Below are 27,078 nucleotides of genomic sequence, written 5' to 3'. Positions count from 1 at the left end.
ATTCTTGACGAAATCTAATTTTTGTTTCTTTCTTTCAGCATTTAGGTGTGTGGTCTTGATGGAATCAAGAGCAACTGAAATATGCTGTTCTGTAGCAGTCGATTGCAATTTTACCTTTTTAAAAACATTTGTATTCTCATTTCGAAGAAACAGATGAATTGCATCATCTGGGACTTCGCGGACATTGAAACAAGTAAAAAAGCTAAAGTCGGGTGTCCCGACTTTGAAATACTCTGTACATATGTTTACAATAATTATAGAAAATAAAAAAAATTAAGAAAATAAAAAAAAATTTGATCGATTTTACCTCTCTCGGTATTCGAACTCACGTAAAGGGTTTATAATTGCACATTTCCATAGCAATTGCGTCTGTGTGAGTGTATGCATGCCTATGCGCATCTATTCGTGTCTGTGTAAGCATTTTCGCAGTCAACCAAACAGCAACATCAACAACAGCCGAGGGCAGCGCTTGAGCAGCGCTTGAGCAGCGCTGCAGCAGCGCTGCAGCAGCAAATATATTTATGGCTATAACTTCTCGTTAAATCGGTCTATCATAGTGAAACTTGGCATACGGACATGTAATAACCAACTGGGGGTATTTCCAAAATTTTAGTTCGAAATTCCAAGAATTACGGGAGTTACGATTTGTGGGGTAGAGGGGGGAGGGAGGGAAATTCCAAAATATACATTTTCTGCGTATTCACATAAGGCATCTGGGACTAAAATTTGGTGACCATAGGTCTTATAGTCTCCGAGATATAGGCGATAATACGAATGGAAAATCGGGAAAACCCCCATAGGGGGGAAGTGGGGGGAAAATAAAAAAAAATAAAACAAACTCGTATAGAATACACACATAACGCATCTTTGTGCAAAATTTGGTGTCTCTATCTCTTATGGACGGACAGACAGACAGACAGGACTAGATCAACTCGTCTCGTTATGCTGATCAAGAATATATATACTTTGTGGGGTCTGCCACGCCTCCTTCTGCCTGTTACATTTTTCAGCTCGCGCAAACCTAATATACTCTTGTACATTTCATGTACAGAGTATAAAAACTGGACCTAAACAAACTAATACCCTCTGACGACATTTGACCGGATGCCATGTTGTTAAGTGCTTTTTCAAAGGCTTGGTCGTCTCTCTGCCGCATTATCTCTATGAGTATCGATCTCCTATAGGACGTAGTTGTCTAAGATCACCGAAGACTATAACAGATATTCCTCCAAATGAAACATTACTGTTATTAAAAATTTGTTTGAGACGACTATCCGTTTGGGAGAACATTTTGGCACCGACCATTGAAATTTCGTCAATTATAAGAAGTTTGAGATCAATGAATCTTGAACGCAGGGTGTTTAACAAATTTGCACCAAAATCTTAAAATGACGACCCGGACTGGTTCACTGGAAGTGACAACATGGAATGAAGGGTAGAACTCCCAATTCCAAATGCTGATTTTCCTGTGGGTGCGCACAGTACAATTTTTGCAGTTGTAGGGTCGGAACAAGGCCTGCGATTATAAAAATGTGATAGGGGCTGAAAAGTTGCTGATATAAGCCTACATTTGCCAACACCTGCTCCGCCACCTACAAACTCCTGGAAAATGTTATTATGCTTTGAATTGTGAACAAAAAAGGAATGCTAAAGTCGAGCAGGCTCAACTTTTAAATACCCTGTACCACCCCACAAAAAAGAAATTAAATTAATTAACTAAATTAATTTAATTAACTAAATTAATTTAATTAATTAACTAAATTAAACATAAAATATTCCATACATGCATACATACATTTACATCAGAATCGTGCCTATGCCAACTTTCAAACTACCAAGTTCAAAATTCCAAGAATTACGGGAGTTATAGAAAATCATTGATAGGGGGGGAGTGGGGGGGGGGCTCAGGAGAATCTGTATACCAAGTTTGGTTATTCTAGCTTATACTTTCAGAGATCCTTGCGTTCATACAGACTGACAGACAGACGGACAGACAGACGGAAATGGCTATATCAACTCGGCTTGTCATGCTGATCAAGAATATATAGACTTTGTGGGGTCTACCAAGCCTCCTTCTGTGTGTTCCATGTGCACTCGCACAAAACTAATATACCCTTGTACCCTTTGGGTACAGGGTATAAAAACATGTCTATAGAATGTTTTTTTCTTCAAATTAAGTGATCTAACTATACTTGCTAAATTTTCAATAGATATAATTGGCGAGAGCTTTATTACTCATCCTATTCTTCTATATTACTATCTGCATTTATATTTAAAACATTTATTTGAGAATTTATCTCTGGAAAAGCTAAAACCCTATACTCATTATCTAAAACTGCCACATTTTCTATATTTTCGTCACTAACTTCCTCATTTTCCATGGCCCTTCTAAGCGCGTCTTCTAAATCTTCTAACACATTATATTGACAAAAGGAAGTCCTAATGGAATCTGTATTTTGATTATAAATTTCATCGCAATTTCCTTGCACTAATAAGAAAAGCATTAGAAGTTCCATAAAGTAGTTCTGTCTGTCCAAATTGACATTGAACTTCCTATACCGCATTATACACGGCTTGGCCCTTTTTCTAACAAACCCACTGCCATCGCGGAGAGGAAGAAAAACACTGCCTAGGACCTCATTTTCTTCAGCATCGTTATTATCACTTTGACGAGTTGCTCTGCGGCTTTTCGAAAAACTATAAATTGCTGCAAAATCGGCTAAACACAGTCCTTCGAGACTATCTGGTCGGCCTATATAATGGTCGAGAAGAGCTACTACAAAAATGTCAGTGGAATCCTGAAGCAAATTTTGTACCAGTTGTCTAGACTTGAGCATTATAACTCGATGCTCTGGAAGTGAAGTATTTATGTACACTTCTGCGTCTCAGACAATCGCATACCTAGACAACAAGTGCCTGAAATAAACTTATGACCAATATGCAACAGTTTTTGAATGATGGTTAAGTCGCCTCTGTGAATCTCGTTCACGGCTTTACGCATCAGTTTCGAAATTCCCCTTTGGCTTTTATTTATATAATTAATAACACCCTTATGCGTGCTGCTGCATAAGGGTCCAGAATAAACTGAATATCCATGTTGGCCCTTATCATTGAAAGAATGTGTATATTATAAGCGTTAACTTTAATGGCTGCAAATGTTCTATTCAGAAAAATTTTGGGTTTTTTCAAACCAGACCTAAGAGAAAGAAAATTTTCGAATACGCTCAAGTGACTTATACTATTAGCGTAAAATGGGAAGGTTACATTTTGAATTTTCTTTAAATTTTCGCGATGAAGAGAAATGTTATCAGTTTCTTCCGGCAGTGGCTTCAAAATCTCAGTTTGCAGCATTGGTGGATAAGGAATACCAAAGCGACAAAAAGAGTTGCCTCTAACGTCTCGCATACATGAATGCCCATGATTATGTTTTGGTATTCTATAAACTGCGCTAAGGCAGTATTTGCTACATCTGTGGTAACGAAATGATCAATGAAGGCTATCCCTGGTGAAATAGACGCTTCATTGTCGAAGTCCACTGCTGGAGCATCTTTAAGCCAACACATGCCATGTATATGGGGAAAACCTCTTTGTTGGTACTCAACTCGCCAATAGTACCTAGTAAGGTACTATGCTCACCGAAAACGCACCCCCACACCCCCCCTCTTCTTCATGACTTTCAATATTTGCCGATATCGAGAGTCGATAGGTATGCGCAAGTCACAGGGTCTGCTCTAATTAAGCGCGCATTTCCACCTCGTCTCAGCAGCCGACATAGTGAAAAAGAAAGAAGGTAGGCCGAACTGACGAATCATGGCCATAACCTTCTTATTTTCTGCTTCCCAAGGAGCAGGTGACGTCCGAATACCTCTAAGGACCCTATAGCCTTCATCGTAGCGAATACGACGGTCCATATGATCATCATTAAGGGCGTTAGTAGCTGTTATGCCGTGAGGGGCGCTAAGCTTTCTTAAGCATATTGGAGTTTTATTTCGAAAATGAATCAGCTCTAACTTCTTATAATTAAAGAATAATTTACAATTCTACAGTTCTACAACCTATCCTATCTACATTCAAAATATCAGACCTAACAATGGTTGTAAAACTTTGGAAAGTTTTTTTTTTATTTCCGGCAAATATTGTTGGGAAAGCTAACTCTTCTGACTCGGCATCAAGAATCATGTCCAGGGGTCTTTGGCCTTCGCCAGGAGCAATTGTGATTCTTTGCATGGCAACATTATCTTGAGTTTCTTGACCCCCAGGATTGAGCTCCTCCATTTCCACATCTTCATCAATATGGGATGGCTCGCGAACTCTTTGCATAATTCCCTCCATTAATTCTGCATCTGCTTGAGAAGCTATGAAGGGATGCAAAATTAGACATCCACTGTTCATCAACTACTACATTCTATAAAGCTCTGTATTAACAAAATATCTAATTACATTTGCAATTTTTAAGGGCCTAATGGTTTCAGCCATGAAATCATGGGAATATTCTATTCTACGCTTGAGGTGGAGCTGGACGACCTCTGCTACATTTAAAGCTCGGAATTCACGATATTGCTTACCGGTATGGGGACATTTACTACAGCTCCCTTCATAGCACTTTGGCACTCAAAACCTAAAGACTTAATAATCATAGGGGTTCCTCTAAATGAGTAAGCCCTCTAAGACAATCGGGCACATTAGGAAAATCTAAGCCATTAGAAATGGAAAAATTTGGTTTCTTCTTAGATTTAATACTGCCGGCACATGTTTTGCAAATCTTGAAAACGCCGTCAACAGAAGGAAATTGACTGGAAATAATTAAAATGTCCGCGCTAATGTCGTTGCAATTCAGAATATAATCACGTTTTATTTTTTCCGTTTGGTGCGGAAACCATAAGCGTTTGCAACAAACGCAAATTTGGTCTGGTCCCAACATAACCATCCTATTATACACTTCTTACTGAGCGTCCATATTATTGGGTACCATGACATTCTGCCGATTTTCTGTTTCTATATTAACCCTATTACTACTATATTCGATAACTCGATGGCTAATTCTCCTTGAGACATCTAATGCTGCTTGTCGTGCTAACAACCGTGCGCTTAGACGTGCTGACATATCGCGCACTCGTTCTACAATCCTCCTAATAGGATTGTCCCTAACTTGTGACCTACTTGTAATTTCATTCAAAATATGAAATAAAATATAATGAAATATAGCTACTTGGTATTCCAGCGATGTCACAGCAGCTTAGGCACAAGCAATTGCTTATAAAGGCATTATTATTTAATCCCGCACAACAAACACTCTCAGTTACACTCGCCACAGCAACTTTCGTGCCTAAAGTTGGCTGGTAACTGAAATCATTATGCTCGATTAAGCAATTGGCGTGTCACCGAAAATCCACTCAATTACTCTTATTTTACCACTCATTAGTCTGTTTAATTGTTTTCTTTCTAATTCATACGCCTGCTTGACTTGCTCATGTACGTTTGTGAATATCGCTCATCTTTCGTAAAATCTCTTAGCCGTCATTAAATGCCTTTTAATCGAGTTAAAAGTCATAAAATTAAAATTAGATCACCAATAAAAATTTTATATTATTATTAAAATTATGCATATCAACAATAAGTCAGAAGTTTTTGTTTGATTTGAGGGCTGCGGGGAGAAACGTCGCAACAGGGAAGGAGGGGCGCTTACTCTCAACTTATATTTTGACCGGCTCTCTCTTCTTCCTCTGATTGCTTTGACTTTATACAGTCGGGTACACCTGCACTTTGCACGTGGGCATCGTGCGTAGAAATAACATTTTTCTCTCACGCAATTATGCATGCGTCTCGTATGTGTACATATGTACATACATACATACATACGTTTTGCAATGCATAAAGCATTTGACCATTCAGTCATCTATTATAGTGGTTTATTTATTTTATCAAAACTGTTAATGGTATTAACACTTATAGAAAATGTAAAAGGAGGGGCCTTTTGTGATTTACTGGGATTTTTAAGCATTCATATATAATTTTTATCCCGCCAAATTTTACAGGTTGCTCTTCTAATGCTCTTATTATTGACAAATAGAGCTAGAAATTCTGTCATATGACAGTGTCCGTAGCGATGTCACAACTCTTTCTCTTTACGCTCTTTATTAATGTGGCCTTGAAATTGTTTGCAGTAGCATTAGCTTTGGCCTTGATCGAGTAAAGAACAAGAAAGGAATGCTAAAGTCGAGCAGGCTCAACTCTTAAATACCCTGTACCACCCCACAAAAAAGTAATTAAATTAATTTAATTAAATTAATTAATTAATTTAATTTAATTTAATTAATTATCTAAATTAATTTAATTAATTAACTAAATTAAATATAAAATATTCCATGCATGCATACATACATTTACATTTACATCAGAATCGTGCCTTATGCGTGTTTGTGTACTTGTACATATGTATGTATGTGTGCATTGGGCCTGGTTATATGGCTATAACTTTCTTTCCGATCATTCTATCATAATGAGACTTGGTATACGGTTATATAATAACTAACCTAATGTGACTACCAAATTTTAGTTCAAAATTCCAAGAATTACGGAAGTTATAGAAAATCGTTAATAGGGGGGGAGTGGGGGGGTGGATCAGAAAAAATGAACAAACTCGTCCTTTCTCGGTCTCAGGAGAATCTGTATACCAAGTTTGGTTATTCTAGCTCTTATACTTTCGGAGATCCTTGCGTTCATACAGACAGACAGACGGACAGACAGACGGACAGACAGACGGACAGACAGACGGACAGACAGACGGACAGACGGACATGGCTATATCGACTCGGCTTGTCATGCTGATCAAGAATATATATACTTTGTGGGGTCTACCAAGCCTCCTTCTGTGTGTTCCATGTGCACTCGCACAAAACTAATATACCCTTGTACCCTTTTGGGTACAGGGTATAATTACAAATCGATCGACATCGTGATTAATATTGAAGATATTTAAATTCACTAAGCCCTTCTGGACTGCCGCCACATGAATTGACGGTAAAATTTGGAATTGCAATCATGGTTTTGAGAAATTAAAGCCTTACAAGCATGTGCAATGGTAGCAACTGTTATCAACGGTCCAGCAACTGGTCAACTAGCTCATATAATGAGGATACCGATGATCCCATTTGATCATTTATATGGCTTCAATTTCCGGTAGTCCCAAAGAAAAGCCTTCGAATTAGTACGGATCGACATACGAAAGCAATGTTTTACGGTATGTTAACCTATCTCGGGTCGGTGCTCCTGAAAATCAATTTATTTTGCTACCACAAATAAAACATCAAATATATTTTACAGAGAACCTCTGACGTAATAAAGAATAACAAAAAACCTAAAAACTAACAAAAAATCATTAAAATAATAATATCCAAACTAAATTTCACTCCTTCTTAGTAAATCATAGCAAAAAGAAGGGTGTATGTGTGTTAAGTGTGTGTGTGTTATAAAAGGTATAATTTTTAAAATTTTTATACTCTGTACATAAAATGTACAAGAGTGTATTAGGTTTGCGGGAGCTGAAAATGTAACAGCCAGAAGGAAGGCACAAAGATGCCTTATGTGTACGCTGTGCAAGTTCGTTTTATTTTTTTGATTTAAATTGGAATTGGAATTTCGAACTTAAATTCGGGAAATACCCCCAGTTTGTAATTATGTATCCGTATGCCAAGTTTCATCATGATAGACCGATTTAACAAGAACTTATAGCCATAAATGTATTCGCTGCTGCAGCGCTGCTCAAGCGCTGCCCAAGCGCTGCCAGCGGTTGTTGTTGATGCTGGTGCTTTGGTTGACTGCGAACATGCTTACACAGACACGAATATACGAGCTATACATACATACACTCACATATACGCAATTGCTTTGTATATGTGGAATTATACACGCTTTACGTGAGTTCAAATACCAAGATATGTAAAATCGATAAACATTTTTTTTTAATTCTCTTTAATTCTTCTGCGTGGTGTCCCTAGTCTTATAGTCTCCGAGATATAGGCGCTTATACGAATGGAAAATCGGGAAAACCCCCATAGGGGGAGTAGGGAGGAAAATGAATCAAATAAAACAAACTTGCACAGCGTACACACATAAGGCATCTTTGTGCAAAATTTGGTGTCTCCACCTCTTATAGTCTCTGAGATCCACGTGTTCATAAAAACAGACGGACAGACAGGGCTAGATCGACTCGTCTCGTCATGCTGATCAAGAATATATATACTTTGTGGGGTCTGCCACGCCTCCTTCTGCCTGTTACATTTTCAGCTCCCGCAAACCTAATATACTCTAGTACATTTTATGTACAAAATACAAGGAGTATTCCAAAGTAAACAGGACTTTTTAAAAACAACAAGAAATGGTTTTTTGGCAAAATCAATTTATTTTATTCAAAATAGTCTCCTTCTGCTTCAATACAGCTTTTTGCACGATCCAAAAGCATGTCGAACGAGTGTTTTAGCTCGTTGGCTGGTATGGCCGTGCAAGCCTTTTGAATGGCCCCTACTTCTGCATAACGCTTTCCTTTCATAGGCAAATACATTTTTCCGAAAAGGTAGAAGTCGCACGGTGCCATATCAGGTGAATACGGCGAGTGGTTAATTATTAAAATGTGATTTTTGGTCAAATAATCGGTCACAAGCGTCGATCGATGAGACGGATTCTGAGCAATTTTTGGTCGTCAGTCAATTTGTACGGAACAAACCGTGCACACATCTTTCGTAAGCCCAAATGTTCGGTCAAAATGCAATAAATCGATGTTTTGGAGATGTTCAATTTCATTTCCATTAATTTCAATGATGATTTCGGCTGATTTTTGATGAATTCACGCACAGATTCGATGGAATTTTCGGTGATCACGAATTTTGATTGGCCCACATGTTTATCCCCATTTATGTCCTCACGACCACTTTGAAAACGTTAAAACCACTCGTGCACTCTGCTACGGGATAGGCAATCATCGCCATAAACGTGTTCCATCAATTGAAACGTTTCGGTAAAAGTTTTACCAATTTTAAAACAAAATATAATGTTGGCTCCTTGTTCGAAGCTCATTTTCGCACCGATAACACAAACATACTGACACTTAAAACGCAAAAAGTTCACTTCCAATCGATGAAATGTAATGAAATTCTCACTGGACAATCGATAAAGATAACAGATTCTAACGCACCAGTCGACATATAGATAGCGCCACCAGGGGGCGCTAGATTCAAAAAGTCCTGTTTACTTTGGAACGCTCCTTGTATATTATATTAAAAAATGCTGTTTCATAGCTTATCTATTCCTATGGAAGAAAACAAAAAGTTATTAACTTAAGATGTATCCTTACCTAGATATAAGCGAAAAACCATATTTCTTCCTTGACAAAAGTGTACGTACGATTTCATTTGACACTTTATTCTTCGAGTTGTGCATCGCCAATAAAACGGTACGCCCTCGGTTAATAAAGCTCTTGATTTTGCTTGGAGATTTAAAGCACTTGACCCCCACATAATATTTATTTTAATATTTGGTAGGAAGGTAAGGTGAAGGGCGTAGACGTCGGACGTATTTTTATTTCGCTCCGCCGTGTGTTAAGAATATAGTGCAATTAACGGCAAATTAACCAAATTAATTCGCGAAAAGACGCTCAGTGTATGCATGGGCACTTATGCTCGCGTGATCCATGTAAATTGATCATATATTGTGATTAAAACTAAGAAAAACCAACTAAATTTTATGAAAAAAATAAAGTAACGCCAACGAGTAAGAGCATAAGCTCTGTAAACACCAAAGAAAAAATGAGCCGGAATCGTGCTCGGCAGCAACAACAACAAGACGAACGTTGACTTTCGTCACTTCGTAATAACGCATACCTTTCTATATGCGCACCCGATGTAACGGTATCAACAAGAACTGCATTACTGCAAGATAATTCGGAAAGAGAACGCTCTCTCTCCCCTGCGTTAATATGCTCACCTAACACATTGCGAAGTGGGTCATGTAGTGCCCAGTGCCCGTCTGTCAGACCCCTACTGTCTTACCAATAAATTGCTAATAACAACAACGACCAGTACAATGCCCTCGCTTACAGCTGTGTCTTCAACTTCGACAACGACAACAACAACAGTATTGTCAACTCACTGCGACCTCCCCCTCTCCCAGCCGAAAAGTACGCAAAGGTCTAACGGAACGTTAATATAGACTGGGCTCAATCGCTATGTGCAAATTAAACGAAAACTAAGCCCACAAGCGACTAAGAGAAACAACGCACCCAAAATAACTAAAAAACACTGTGCCTACTGAGGCGCAGAAAAACAATAGATTCGAGATTCTCAGTTTACCTGAAGACGATAACGCCGAAACAGCTAAGGCGAAGAAACTAAAGCCGCCACCTATTTATGTGCGTCAGGCAAATTGTACAGAATTAGTTAAGAAACTCACTACCACAATTGGTGAAAACAAATTCTATGTTACGTCTATAAAAAGAGGTAGCATAAATTAAACTAAAATACAAGTCAATGATGAAAATACCTATCGATCACTGGTAAAATACCTCGACGAGGAAAAGATGAACTACTACACCAACCAACTTAAAAATAGCAAGGAATTACAAATGGTTATCAAAGGAATCGAGCCAACAATTCCAGTCAGCGAGATAAAAGATGGACTTAAAGATAAGGGCTTTGAAGTCAAAATGGCAATGAACATAATAAATAGAAATAAAATTCCCCAACCAATGTTCAGGGTAGACTGACTCCTGGCTGTATGCCTATAATAAAAACGAAGTTCACCCAATTTACAAGCTGCAATATCTACTGCACCGTAAAATAACCGTTAAGGAACCGCACAAACGAAATGGACCTGTCCAATGCACAAACTGCCAGGAATATGGACACACAAAAGCCTTTTGTACCCTACGCGCAGTCTGTGTTGCCTGCCCCGCAGGCAACTCAATGAGGCCATACATACCATCAACTACGATTCCAGGAGTATATTTTTCTAAGGCGTTAAGTTACACCAACGAGTCGTACGCATCAGTCTCTAAACAAACCACTGAATAATGAATCGTCAGACATCGCAACAGGGGCCTGAAACTACTGCCCAGCATACCACTGCAAATCCATTCCAATTGCCTAGTGGAATTGAATCAATTCTTCAAACTCTAACAAATACAATGGTAGCAATACAACAAACGATGCGGAAATTATGCGCAATAAAATCTCCTTCTGGAATTACTAATCAAACAGAAATCTACTTAAATGGTTTCACTAAAAATATGTTTCTGAAATGCGAATGGCATTTCACAGCACAAATGCGATCTCTTGCAGTTCCTAAATCAACATGACATTGACGCCATGCTCATATCAGAGACTCACCTAACAAAAATTATTTTCATACATGTACATAAAATGTACAAGAGTATATTAGGTTTGCGGGAGCTGAAAAATGTAACAGACAGAAGGAGGCGTGGCAGACCCCACAAAGTATATATATTCTTTATCAGCATGACGAGACGAGTCGATCTAGCTCGGTCTGTCTGTCCGTCTGTCCGTATGAACACCTGGATCTCAGAGACTATATCGCCTATATCTCGGACACTATAAGACCAAGGGTCGCCAAATTTTGGTCCTAGATGCCTTATGTGAATACCCATACAAATCGCAATTTTCCTTAACTCCCGTAATTCTTGGAATTTCTTACTCAAATTTTGCAAATACCCCCAGTGAGTTAGTAATTATGTGTTCGTATGCCAAGATTCATCATGATAGCACGAGAAGTTAACAAGTTAACAAGGAGTTATAGCCATAAATATATTTGCTGCTCCAGCGCTGCTCAAACGCCCTAAGCGCTGCCCGCGGCTGTTGTTCATGCTGGTGCTTTGGTTGACTGCGAAAATGCTTACACAGACACGAATATACGAGCATAAACATACATACATTCACATAGACGCAATTGCTTTGTATATGAGCAATTGTATACCCTTTACGTGAGTTCAAATACCGAGAAAGGTAAAATCGATCAACATTTTTTTTTGCAATTTTCTTATTTTTTTAATTTTCTATAATTATTCTAAACATATGTATAGAGTATTTCAAAGTCGGGACACCCGACTTTAGCTTTTTTACTTGTTTTATCGTGCACCAATAAAGCCCCAATGCAAACAACAGAGAACGCTGCAGTCGAGCAAGCTCGACAGTGAAATACCCTGTACCCAGGTAAACTTCCGACACTCAGGTATATAATATATTGAAAAAATAAAATAAACTTGTCCTTTCTTGGACCTAGGAGAATCTGGATGTCAACTTTGGTTTTTCTATCTTTTATAGTTTCTGAGATCCTTGCATTCATCCAGACGGACAGACGGACGGACAGATGGATATGTCTAGATCAGCGGTGGGCACGTAGTGGCTCTTTGGGCTAACAGGGCTTTTTCCGTTATGATTTGGTAACTGGCGACAGCCAGACGCACAAGCAAAGTACCGATCTCGAGCAAACTTACAATAACAAAATACACGCAATGTTGTCGCCACCCAGACGCACAAGTAGAAGACCGAACTTACAAACCTATCGCGACAGAGTTTACAAAAACAAAATACATGCAGTGTTGTCGCCAGCCAGGCGCACACGTAGATCGATGCAATAACAAAATACACACAGTGTGTGTACTGATGATCGATTTGCAATACCCGCTGACGGTCACTTATGCACTGACATTCAAAGTGTATTCACAAATTATAAATTATAGTGTTTCAGTAAAACTTTTATGATTTTCGTCAAGTTATTTACTTAAAACTGAACATTGAGATTGATTTTTTTTTTCTCTATTAAATGTGGGAGTACATCAGTGTCTTATTTGCGGAACTGTGCTATGTTCAAAAAAAAATTATAATATTCGGCGGCACTATTTGAATCACCATGAAAATGCATATGGCATGTTGAATGATAGAGAAAGGTTGGAACTTGTCGTTAAGCTAAAGCCAAACAGTATCCATTATTAACATCTTCAATGCTTCAATTAGAAGCAAGTTTTGCCAGCACTTATGTGTGCGAAGCTGCATTTTCAAACATTGCTTTAAGTGAAGAGGAAATAGACTTCGAAAAATTATTAAATGAATGTTCATAAATGTGATCAAAATTTTTTTCGGTGTACTTTTTATACTCTGTACATGAAATGTACAGAAGTATATTAGGTTTGCGGGAGCTGAAAAATGTAACAGGCAGAAGGAGGCGTGGCAGACCCACAAAGTATATATATTCTTGATCAGCATCGATTTAACGAGAAGTTATAGCCATAAATATATTTGCTGCTGCAGCGCTACTCAAGCGCTGCCCGCGGCTGTTGTTCATGCTGGTGCTTTGGTTGACTGCACACATGTTTACACAGACACGAATAGATGCGCATAGGCATACATACACTCACACAGACGCAATTGCTATGTAAAATGTGCAATTTTAAACCCTTTACGTGAGTTCGAATACAGAGAGAGGTAAAATCGATCAAATTTTTTTTTTTATTTTCTTAATTTTTTTTATTTTCTATAATTATTGTAAACATACTATATGTACAGAGTATTTCAAAGTCGGGACACCTGACTTTAGCTTTTTTACTTGTTATAGCCTGTACCCAAAGGGTGAAAGGCTATACTAGTTTTGTGCGCATGTATGTAACACGCAGAAGGAGGCGTGGCAGACCCCACAAAGTATATATATTCTTGATCAGGATGAGAAGCCGAGTGGATATAGCCTTGTCCGTCCGTCCGTCTGTCCGTCTGTCTGTCCGTATGTCCGTCTGTCCGTATGAACGCAAGGATCTCAGAAAGTATAAGAGCTAGAATAACCAAACTTGGTTTCCATATTCTCCTAAGACCGAGAAAGTACGAGTTTGAGTTTTTTTTTTCGATGCACCCCCCCACTCCCCCGCAATTCATGTTTTTTCTTATAACTTCCGTAATTCTCGGAATTTTAAATCAATTTTGGTAGGTACATCCAGTTAGTACTAATGTGATTCAATTCTGAAGAAAGTTATAGCCATAAGTAAAATCGCTGCTCATGCGCTGCCTGCAGCTCTGTCGGCAGCGCTGCCCGCAGCTGTTGTTGTTGTTGCTGCTTTTGTTCAACTTTGTGCTGCATACATACACGCATATAAACACGCATAGGTACGTGATGTAAATGTATGCTGTTAAAACTGAACATAAACATGTATTCTAATTTAATTTAATTAATTAATTCATTCATTCATTTTTTTTTAAATTTATTTATTTTTTTCTTTAATTTTTCTTTTTTGTGGAGAGTACAGGCTATTTTGCTGTCGGGCTTGCTCGACTGTAGCGTTCTATCTTGTTTTTCCTAATTTTTTACTCGCAGTTTATGATGTTCTCATAACCAAAACGGTAGTTTTTGTTGTAGATGTTGTTGTAGGACACCCAAACTAAAATTTCGTGCCCACCGCTGGTCTAGATCGATTTCTCTCATCATTCTGATTCAGTATATGTATATACTTTTTGGAGTCGCAGATGCTTCCTTCTGCATGTTACATAACAGGGTATAAAAATGGGTTGAAAAATCAGATATATTATACTATATAAACTATATTATGTACATACATATATGAATGAACATACATACATACAACAAGAGAGAACGCTACAGTCGAGCAAGCCCGACAGTGTAATACCCTGTACCCAGGTAAACTTCCGTCACTGAGTTATATGCGCCCATAGCAGCAGCAAAAAGAGGAAGAAGAAGAGCGAACTTGCTGCTGCAGTTTGGGGGGGTTGTACTGGCGAGGATTTGTTTTGCTAATAACTTTTCTTAGAACTGACCGAATTGAATAAAATTTTATACAACAGTAGACAATTATATATAAATTATGTGTGCAAAGTTTGGTTTAGGTAGCATTTGAAATGTGGACGCTATTGACGAAATTCTGTAGCGGGGGAAGGGGGGGGAAATTAAAAAAAAAAACATAAACTCGTCCTTACTCGGACCTAGGAGAATCTGGATGCCAACTTTGGTTATTCTAGCTTTTATAGTTTCTGAGATCCTCGCGTTCATCCAGACGGACGGACAGACGGACAGACGGACGGACAGACGGACGGACATGTCTAGATCGATTTCTCTCGTCATGCTGATCAAGAATATATATACTTTATGGGGTCGGAGATGCTTCCTTCTGTATGTTACATACTTTGCACAAACCTAATATACCCTTTTTACCCTACGGGTACAGGGTATAAAAACATGTATCTACATAAAATTAATACTTACATACATATGTACATATGCATAAATATATATATTGTGACATTGAGGGCTAGTAGTTTCTAGAATTAAACACTGTACAATTTAACATCGACATACATATAGTCCTCATATATAAGTGCAGCTCGTCCGAAAATCGGGACGTCTAGCAACGCTGATATGTACATGTCCACATTTTATTTTTTGGTGCAGACGGTATCTATCCTCTTATGCATGTATACATATAAAACAGTTTGTCCTGACTGACTGATTAGTGATCAACGCACAGCCCAAACGGTAAAAGCTAGGAAGCTGAAATTTGGACTCAAGTATCCTTTCATAGTCTAGGTGCCCACTAATTTTGGAAAATTCGAGCTCCAATGGGCCTCCATTGTTTGTTTGAAAAATCCTAATTTTTCTATCGATCGACATAAAACTTGGTTTCTAAAATGAATAAAAGAATACAAAGAAAGTTGCATACTTGGTTTTTTAAATATTTATATAATATTTATATACAAGTATCTTGGAGACTTAATTATTGGGGTTTTTTTGGGGCACAAGAGGAAACCGCGTCAACAGCCCACAGCCCAAACAGTAAGAGCTAGAACACATCCTTGTACAGGTACACATCTATGAATGTATATATGTTCATTCGTCTTGCACTGACAGAGTAAGAAATGTTAATTAATTAAAAATTATTTAACATTGTTAAAAGCAATTTTTTCTTTGTTTAGTACATTTGGCATTAGGGTTTTCATTAGTAACTTTATGCAGCAACAACAAATTAAAAAGAACGCAAATATCAAATAGTTGGGGACATCATATACACACACTCACACACAGAACAATCAACAGTTCGTGTCTATGTGTGCGGTTCTCTACGTACGGTTGAAAAAGTAAAGAGAAACATGCATGCATATGTACATACATATGTATGTATGTATGCCTGTGTATGTACATATATAGCATGTATGTACATTCGTATGGACAATCGAGCACTGTTGTTTGATTGTAATAAATAATGTTCTATGGTTTTAAATCAAATTTTTAAAACTAAAACAAGTAAAAAAGCTAAGGTCGGGTGTCCCGACTTTGAAATACTCTGTACATATGCTTACAATAATTAAAACAAGATAGAACGCTACAGTCGAGCAAGCCCGACAGTAAAATAGCCTGTACTCTCCACAAAAAAGAAAAATTTAAAAAAAAATTTAAAAAAAAATTTAAAAAAGATTAAAAAAAAATAAATAAATTTAAAAAAAAATGAATGAATGAATGAATTAATTAAATTAGAATACATGTTTATGTTCTATGCGTGTTTATATGCGTGTATGTATGCAGCACAAAGTTGAACCAAAGCAGCAACAACAACAACAGCTGCGGGCAGCGCTGCCGACAGAGCTGCAGGCAGCGCATTTTACTTATGGCTATAACTTTCTTCAGAATTGACCTATCATGATGAAATTTATTAAGATCAATAAGAATAAATCATATACAAACATACATATGTACATCTGCCAGCAACGTGAAGAAGAATATGCGTAGGTCCGCTTTCGGTTTTTGCTTTACTATCGCTTACGCAGTCGTTGCCTAGCGACGGCAACTGTAAACTTTTGACATTTTGCCTTTGAAATTAACAGGCGTAAATGATCAAAACAAAAGAAGAAGCGCGTGACAATGACTTGCAGTTAGCGGGAGCTGAGAAATGTAACAGGCAGAAGGAGGCGTGGCAGACCCCACAAAATATATATGTTATTGATCAGCATGACGAGACGAGTCGATCTAGCCCTGTCTGTCTGTCTGTCCGTCTGTCCGACTGTCCGTCTGTCTGTCTGTCCGTCCGTATGAACACCTGGATCTCAGAGACTATAAGAGATAGAGACACCAAATTTTGCACAAAGATCCTTATGTGTGTATTCTATACGAGTTTGTTTTATTTTTTGATTCCCCCCCCCCCCCCCCCCCACTTCACCACTATGTGGGTTTTCCCGATTTTCCATTCGTATAATCGCCTATATCTCGGAGACTATAAGACCTAGGAACACCAAATTTTAGTCCAAGATGCCTTGTGTGAATACGTAGAAATTGTATATTTTGGATTTTCCCTTTGCTGCTGCTTTGCAGCGCTGCTCAAGCGCTGCCCGCGGCTGTTGTTGATGTTGCTGTTTGGTTGACTGCGAAAATGCTTACACAGACACGAATTGATGCGCATAGGCATACATACACTCACACAGACGCAATAGCTATGTAAATGTACAATTATACACCCTTTACGTGAGTTCGAATACCGAGAAAGGTAAAATCGATCATTGCATTTTTTTTTATTTTCTTAATTTTTTTTATTTTCTATAATTATTGTAAACATATGTACAGAGTATTTCAAAGTCGGGACACCCGACTTTAGCTTTTTTACTTGTTTTTATTTATTTAATTGACAAATAACTGTCAATGTTAAACATAAAGAAAAGAAATAACAATCTAGATAATATACATTCAAATATTGGAAAAGAACATAAAAAATAAAAATTTAAATTAAATAGAATTACAAACGATTTAAAGAGATTCAGACCGGATCAGAAAATTAAGTAAGCAAGATTTAATCGAACTATCCGAACTCTCATGGCCAAAGAGATGACTCAAATTATTGTAGTTGCTACACAGAACCCGAAACGGACTGCGCAAAGCATAGTTGCTTGTACAGCGATTTAGGCTTATGGGAACAAAAAATCTTGAAGGTCTTTGTGGTACCGTAAAGTTAATTTGGCTGACAAGCACCGAAGACTCGATGTCGCCGTTAATTAATTTATGTGTTTTTATACACCTAATTAAATCCGGCGGCTAGCAAGTGATGGAAGACCTAACAATTGTAGCCTGTGAAAATATGATGGTAGAGGGTCAGTTCTACTCCATCCAAGACCACGTAAGGCAAACAAAAGAAATTGCTTTTGAACAGATTCAATGCGATTTTTATGTATTTCATATTGCGGGCACCAGACGGTACAACAATATTCTAAGGTAGGCCGCACCAAAGCCGTATAAAAAATTAGTGTTGTGTAGGGGTCATCAAATTCCTTTGCTCAACGTTTAATAAAGCCTAGAGTTCCCTTTGCTTTATTAACAACAGATTCCGCGAATACCACAATTGGAAGGCATTGAGATCAAGCTGCAAATTGTCATGACACTGAACATCGTTATATGAGAGGCAAAGTTTTACGTCGTCAGCATACATTAGTACACGAGAGTAAGTTAGGGATGATGGCAGATCATTTATAAAAAGAGTAAATAGTAGAGGACCTAAATGACTACCCTGTGGGACCCCCGAAGTTACTTTAATAGCTTTTGACAGTACGCCGTTAAAAATTACACGTTGTGTTCTGCCAAACAAATAACTATATATCCATACGATAAGATTTTTGGGAAATCCCAAAAGACCCAGCTTATGGATCAATAGCTCATGGTTGACAGAATCAAAAGCTTTGCTAAAGTCAGTGTATAGTACATCCGTCTGGCTCTTAGCTAAAAACCCATTCATAACATGTTATTATTTAAATTTTCTGTTAATTGAATTCAAACTTCGATGGAATTATTGATTGTATCGACGGATTCAACTATCGATAGTTTTGATGCTCTATCACATAGAGCATCCGACACATGCCCATCTCTAGCATCTCAGCTGATCGCATATTTACAGCGACTTACCGTTTTAGTGTTAGCTAACAACGCTACAAATGTATTCTGAACAAATCTAAGAGTCATTTACCGCTAAGCCTATTTTGTGAGTGTATTCATGCGATTTGCAAAAGCAGAAACACACCTTTTACATTCGCAACAATCATATTTGGAATTGAAGACACACATTAGTATTGAATTAAAAAATTTAATACATATATATGTATGTATGTATATGGGCGGATAACGCCTGCATGAAAAATTTAAATATATGTACATATCAGCGTTACCGAATGCTCCAATTTTGGCGGGACGTCCCGATTTATAAATCAAAATTAAATGTCCAGCGTCGGACTTTTCGGGGATAACTCGACCGTGCGTACAACGTGCTGAGGAAGCACACAGTTAAGGGACGACTGGCAGTCCGTCCGGTGCGTAACGAATATACATATGTACATATGCACGTACTTATACATAGTACTTATTGTACTATATTTGCTATCTCGAAAATGAACTCTTTAAAAAACTTTAGAGAGCGTCGAAAGAAGAATATCATATAGTAAATAAACTTTTAATTATAAGCACACTTTACTTAGCCCAGCAAAGACGGGCAAGACCTGCTAGTACATACATATAAGTGTATGTATTCAATGGTACAGTTGAACACTTAACCATATGTGTTTTTTGAATATGAATGTTGTGAGTGTAAACGGCGTGTTTCTGATTTTGTAAATCGCAAGAATATATTCACGGAATAACCTTAACGCTTAATGTCTGCCAGAATTCTTCAGAATACATTTGTAGCGTTGTTAGCTGCCGCAACCGTTTAAGACAAACGGTAAATCGCTTGTAAATATGCGATCAGCTGAGATGCTAGAGTTGGGCATGTCGGCTTTTTTCGGCCCGTCACAGCACGATCAGTAATTGGCTGTAAAAATACTCGAACCCATATGCACGGTGAATGGATACACAAATTTTTCCTATTAAATCGAATAATTAGAAGAATGTCGATATTGAATTTATGATTGCATACATGTTTATAGGGTAGTCAAATTTTAAGGATATATTTACTTAATATTACTTTTTCGTAAAATATTAATTTATTTTATGCAAATTTGGATAACATTAACATGCTATTTTTTGGATATGCGCTCCAACTCCCTTGTTATTTTCCAAAATAAAATACATATACATATGTACATAACACAATGTTTATATTCTTTACATGAAATGTACAAGAGTATATTAGGTTTGGCAGACCCCACAAAGTATATATATTCTTGATCAGCATGACGAGACGATTCGATCTAGCCTTGTCTGTCTGTCCGTATGAACAGACTATAAGAGCAACAGACAGCAAATTTTGCACAAAGATGCCCTATGTGTGTACGCTGTGCAAGTTTGTTTTATTTTTTCTTCTGCCGGTTATATACATTTGCACAAAACTAGTATAGCCTTTTACCCTTTGGGTACTGGCTATAAAAACAAAGAAATAATCAACATAATGTTTGGTTCAATCGGAGATATTTTCTTTAAACTTACAATTAACATGAACGTCAAAGCGTTTGCTGACTGAGGGGGGTATTCCATTTGAAGCAATGCACAAGTAGCCTCCCATGTCAGTCCTTTGAATATTTGTTAGTGCCAGACGCTCACCCTCCACAGATTTTACCGCTGGAATAGGAAACAGAAATATTTTATTCGCTATAAATAATTGTACCTTTTTGTATTGTACAAAAAAATATAATAGATGATGTGTATTTGAACAATAATTTATGCTTTAATAGTACGTACCTTGTTTTTCTCTGGACTCGGATCGAAGTATAATGTCCTTCCCACCTTCACGTCGCCACTGCACGGTTGGTTTTGGGACACCAGTAGCATTGCAGATAAGTATAATACCACCACCCTCAGTGCTTACTCCTTCCTCAGCGTTCTGATCAGGTTGGTTTAAAATATCTGGTGGCACTACAACATTTAAAAAACCCGACTGCAAAAGACAATGTTAAGAATTTTGTTCAACAGTATTCTAATGCAACGCACCATCAGTGCACAGCGCAGCATAATAACAACAAAAACTAAGGTCTGCGAAATAAGTCACCTTATCATGCTCATAACGTAATGCCACAGATTTACCATTTATGTTTTCCACTTCATTTTTTGCATAGTTTGATTTCATCTAATTCTCTTGCTTAAAACAGTAAGGAGAAGCAGAAATCCGTTATTACTACCGTTATTTCTATCGAAAATTGCTGCTGCCTCTCTTTCCACAACGAAATAATTGAGCTGATCAAATCAGTTTTTGTCATTGTACCAGTGCATTCAAGGGCCATTTTCATCAAAATTTTGGGATTTGTAATTAAAAAAATTAAATAAGTGAGTTTTGACTTTAATCCAGGCTTAGAATATTAGATCAGATTATAATTAACCATAATTTTAGTAGAAATGCATCAAAGCCGTTACCTATCTGATAAAGAAAGAGCTAAAATATTAGCATATCGAGAAACTGGAATGCCCTTACGTGAAATTGCTTCCAAAATACAAAGGAGCTTTTTTACTATACAAAAGTTTTTGAAAGACCCCGAACACCACGGAAAAAAGCCACGCTCCGGTCGCCCGCCATTGGTACAAAATCGCGATAAGAGGAGAATAAAATCGTTAGCACTCAAAGAAAACCTGAGCGCAGGCGAAATTTGTCAGGAACTGGATCTCTCAGTGTCAAAACGTCGCGTGCAACAAATTTTACGAGCCGATCAATTCATTTCATATGAAAAAAAAACCGTCAAATGTGAACTACTTCCTCGGCACAAAGTTGCCCGCATGTACTTTGCAGAGATGCATAAGTTTTGGGACCTGGAGTGGAAAAATATTATTTTCAGTGATGAAAAAAAATTTAATTTAGATGGACCAGATGGGTATCAATATTATTATCGTGACCTCAGGACCCCCAAACAAATGAAAGTGTCGCGCAATTTTCAAGGAGGATCGCTAATGGTGTGGGCTGCATTTTGCTGTGCTGGAAAGAGTCCTATATGCTTTGTCTCACATAAAATGAACTCCGAAAACTATGTAGAGCTATTGGACGAAAACCTGATTCATTTTGGAGAAGAAATGTGTGGAGATTATTGGACATTCCAGCAGGACAATGCTCCAATCCATGTCTCAAAACGCACAAAACAATTTTTTGAGGATAAAAAAATACCACTTTTGGTGTGGCCTGCAAAAAGTCCAGATCTTAATCCCATAGAGAACCTTTGGGGAATCCTTTCCAGTAAGGTTTACATGCATGGCAGACAATTTAGATCCTTGAAAGAATTAAAAGAAGCAATCGTAACAGAGTGGGCCAAATTGGACGGATCACTTCTTCAAAACTTGGTTAGTTCAATGCCAGATCGCATGTTAAGAGTAATTAATAGTAATGGAGGACATATCTAAACAATTTGCCGCTAAAAACACAAGTAAATCGAGATATAAATATAGTTTTTTGAATTTGATCAGTTCAATTATTTCGTTCGGAAAAATTTTCATTTAATTTTTAAAAAAGGTTCTTATAATTTCTTAAATATTACTATACTGAATTTAAACTGTCATTTTATAAAGTTTAAGGAAAAATTACAATCATTTTAAAATATCGAAGATTTTTGTTTTAATTAAGAAAAATATGTTGATAAGGTGACTTATTTCGCAGGCCTTATATTACAATGTTGCCAACCCTTAGTTCGTAAGCATGTAGTGCCAAAAATTGTGCTTGAGTTAGACCAATGGAAGGGGGAATGGTTGGCAGTAATCCGTTTGGGCTGTTTGGGCATATACTCACCTGACTTTTCATGGGATCCGTATTTACTTGGCACATGTAGCTGCCGGAGTCATTTAGCTGGACGTGGGATATGTGAAGTTTCCAGGTGTTGTGACCGTTGTGTGTCACTGATAATCTTGGATTTAGTGAGACCATATGGGTGTGTATGCCGAGTATTGCTTTTGAATCGGACTTAATCCAAGCCACCTGCAAACAAAAAAGTATCGAAAAATATGACCAATGATTACAGTATATACTATATATGCATACTCGCTGGTGACTAAGGGATTTGAAGTCATAAATTTTATCCTTGCATGTGTGTATACTGGATAATTTGTACATGTTGGTATGTGAATAGTTAGACCAGGCGCAATATGATTTTGTGGGTTATTGTCATAAAGGTCGAAAGTAACTGCCAAATAATGTACATAAACAATGTACATATTTGTTAAGGAGTTTATTTCCCCCTTTTATTAGACTTTGACCATCGATGCGATAGGGCTGTGCGTTCAAGTAAATGCTTATACTCTGTACATGAAATGTACAAGAGTTTATTAGGTTTGCGGGAGGGGAAAAATGTAACAGACAGAAGGAGGCGTGGGGGACACCACAAAGTATACATATTCTTGATCAACATGACAAGGCGAGTCGATCTATGCCTGTCTGTCCGTCTGTCCGTATGAACACCTAGATCTCAGAGACTATAAGAGATAGATACAACAAATATTGCACAAAGATGCCTTATGTGTGTACGCTATACGAGCTTGTTTTATTTCTTTTCGCACTCAATATAGCCAAAGAACTTTCAACTTAATATTCCTGGTATTACATTCCACCTACGGTTCATAAAATTTTAATTCACGGATGCTATTACTGAAAATGCTATCGTGTGGATTGGGGAGTTGACAGAGAAAGCTGCTCCTGATCAGGGTGACAAGCCGAGTCGATATAGCCATGTCCGCCTGTCCGTCCGCCTGTATTAGCGCAATTCCAATTTAGTGCGTGTTTCTGACTGTTGACTCAATAAAGCACGAAAAGATACGAAAGTGAAAATTCGATAGAAATAAAAACAACGCGAGCAAAATATAATTAAAAACAAGTAAAAAAGCTAAAGTCGGGTGTACCGAGCAGCGCTGCACCAGCAAATATATTTATGGCTATAACTTCATGTTAAATCGGTCTATTATAGTGAAACTTGGCATACGGACACATAATAACTATTATACATAATAATAACTATAGAGAAAATCGCGACTTGCGAAGAAGGGGGGGAGGGAGGGAAATTCCAAAATATACATTATCTACGTATTCACACAAGGCATCTGTGACTAACATTTGGGGTCCCTAGCTCTTATAGTCTCTGAGATATAGGCGATTATACGAACGGCGTTACGGGAAAACCCCCATAGAGGGGAAGTGGGAAGGAAAATCAAGGAAAATCGCGCAAACCTTACATTTCATGTACACAGTATAATTAGGAAATACTCTAATATTTTTTCCAGTTTTTTGCACAAAGTCTATCTTAAAACATTGTGTTATGTACATACAAGTATATGTTTTTTATTATCCTTAAAATTGGACTACCCTATACCCATGTATACAATCATAAATTAAATATCGGCATTCTGCTAATTATTCGACTTACAAAAAAAAAATTGTGTATCCACATTCACCGTGCATATGGATTCGAGTATTTTTACAGCCAATTACTGATCGTGCTGTGACGGGCCGAAAAAAGCCGACATGTCCAACTCTAGCATCTCAGCTGATCGCACATTTACAAGCGATTTACCGTTTGTGTTAAACGGTTGCGGCAGCTAACAACGCTACAAATGTATTCTGAAGAATTCTGGCAGACATTAAGCGTTAAGGTTATTCCGTGAATATATTCTTGCGATTTACAAAATCAGAAACACGACTTTTACACTCACAACATTCATATTCAAACAAGAGAGAACGCTACAGTCGAGCAAGCCCGACAGTAAAATACCCTGTACTCTCCACAAAAGGGAAAAATTAAAAAAAAAATAAAAAGAAAATTAAATTATATAAAAAAATAAATGAATGAATTAATTAAAATTAATTAATTAAATTAAATTAGAATACATGTTTATGTTCAGTTTTAACAGCATACATTTACATCACGTACCTATGCGTGTTTATATGCGTGTATGTATGCAGCACAAAGTTGAACCAAAGCAGCTGCAGGCAGCGCATGAGCAGAAATTTTACTTATGGCTATAACTTTCTTCAGAATTGACCTATCATGATGAAATTTGGCACACGGACACATTAGTACTAACTGGATGTACCTACCAAAATTGATTTCAAAATTTCGAGAATTACGGAAGTTATAAGAAAAAACACGAATTGCGGGGGAGTGGGGGGGTATCAGAAAAAATAAACAAACTCGATCTGCCTAGCGCTTATAGAAACCTTGATACCAATTTTGGTTATCCTAGCTCTTGTACTTACTGAGATCATTGCGCTCATACAGACAGACGGACAGACGGTCAGACGGACAGACAGACAGACGGACATGGCTATATCGACTCGTCTTGTCATCCTGATCGAAAATATATATACTTTGTGGGGTCTGCCACTCCTCTTTCTGCCTGTTACATACATTCGCACAAAACTAGTATACCCTTTCAACCTTTGGGTACAGGGTATAAAAACACATGGTTAAGTGTTCAACTGTACAATTGAATATATACACTTATATGTATGTATATGTTTGTACATGCATAAGGGGATAGATAGCCCATGCATAAAAAATAAAATGTGCACATGTACTTGTACATATCAGAGTTGCCAGACGTCCCGGTTTCTAAAATCAATCAAATAATACAAATAAAACTGCATACTCGTTTTTTAAAGTGGTCTTGGAGACCGAATTATTGGGGTTTTAATATTTCTTCCCATTTTTATACTCTGTACATAAAATGTACAAGAGTATATTAGGTTTGCGTGGCAGACCCCAAAAAGTATGTATATACTTGTATATTCTTGATCAGCGCAACGATATCAGAAAGTACAAGAGCTAGACTAACCGAACTTGGTATCGAGGTTCCCCTAAGCCCTAGGCACGTCAAGTTTATTATACCCTGCACCCGTAGGGTAAAAAGGGTATATTAGGTTTGTGCAAAGTATGTAACATGCAGAAGGAAGCATCTCCGACCCCATAAAGTATATATATTCTGAATCAGCATGACGAGAGAAATCGATCTAGACATGTCCGTCCGTCCGTCTGTCCGTCTGGATGAACGCAAGGATCTCAGAAACTATAAAAGCTGGTGTTCACAAAAGTGAACAAGAGCTCAGAAGTTAGCATAGGGAGCACAAGCAGTAGGTAGGCTAAACAACAAATCTCGGTCTAAGAATAGCCGCATGCAGCAGTGGTACAGACCAACGCATAGTAGATAACAGAAAATGCATAGGCAAATAGGACCGCGACAGCGTTTAAGGGTGAGTGCACACTGCGTTCAAGAAAGGCTTGGAATATACATATGGAGGGGAAATCCACTTGATACCGTTAGGATAGAATAAGACGAAAAATGTAAAATTAGAGTAAGTACAATGTTTAGAAAATAAGAAAGAGTAAAATATTGAATTATTAGTACATAAGGAAAAACCTAGTAAATAAGACAAAAATTGTATAAATACTGAAGGAATTTCAGAAATAAAATCAGAATGAAATTGGAAATTTAAGCATTGGTTTGTTTCCTTTTTTGTTCTCTCAGAGACGCTCTACACGGGATAAAGTGTAGCCTCTGATAGTGAATAGCTGTATAGCAAGGAACTATTTACAGCTGGAACAGCCAAAATTGGTATCCAGATTCTCCTAGATCCGAGAAAGGACGAGTTTATTTTTTTTTTTTTTTTTTGAATTTCCCGCTGTGCTGTTGAGCGAGACAACGCACTTCCACTTTGCGCATATTGTTTAAAGGCTCAACTATTTGAGTTGGTGGCCTCTTAAATTCGTGTATATATTAATTCGGTTTATAGACAAACATAATTGGCTCTGCGCGGCAAAATATTCATTTCATTACATTTGAAAGGAAATCGTTCTTGTTTTAATTGTCGTGTCTGACGCCCGCTTCAGACAAAACCCATAGACTAGAAAAGGCTCCCGAAAAAGCTCGGTGCATCACAATTTTGGTGAACACCCGACTGTGGCTCAAAACGATATATATTTGGTGTACTAACTAAGCACTAAGTGTGTGCAAAGTTAGTGTGCCTACATACATACCGCTGAAGCATCAGTACACGTATGTGTGTACATAATTGACTGTACAAGGCGCATAGTTTTTGAACATATAAACCGCAAGCAAGCGCCGTTGCTTTGTGCGGTCATTCGCCTTTGCTTA

At 37.6% G+C, this 27,078-nt stretch overlaps 1 protein-coding gene across 1 annotated transcript in view; it reads right to left on the bottom strand.

Moving 5' to 3' along the window:
* Positions 1-27,078, bottom strand: part of LOC115633459 (lachesin) — a 106,133-nt gene that overhangs the window by 54,793 nt on the left and 24,262 nt on the right. The window contains exons 3-5 of the mRNA XM_030530914.1: positions 22,730-22,915; positions 20,707-20,902; positions 20,455-20,586 (exon numbers count right to left, since the gene is read on the bottom strand). Of these exons, the coding sequence (XP_030386774.1) occupies positions 20,455-20,586; positions 20,707-20,902; positions 22,730-22,915 (514 nt within the window). The remainder of the gene's footprint in view (positions 1-20,454; positions 20,587-20,706; positions 20,903-22,729; positions 22,916-27,078) is intronic.

This window comes from Scaptodrosophila lebanonensis, unplaced genomic scaffold, assembly GCF_003285725.1.
Source record: "Scaptodrosophila lebanonensis strain 11010-0011.00,11010-0021.00 unplaced genomic scaffold, SlebRS2 tig00001423-arrow-arrow-pilon, whole genome shotgun sequence".
NCBI classification, from domain to species: Eukaryota; Metazoa; Arthropoda; class Insecta; order Diptera; family Drosophilidae; genus Scaptodrosophila; species Scaptodrosophila lebanonensis.
The sequence above is the reverse complement of the archived record's forward strand: the minus strand, read 5'-3'. Positions and strand labels throughout refer to the sequence as shown.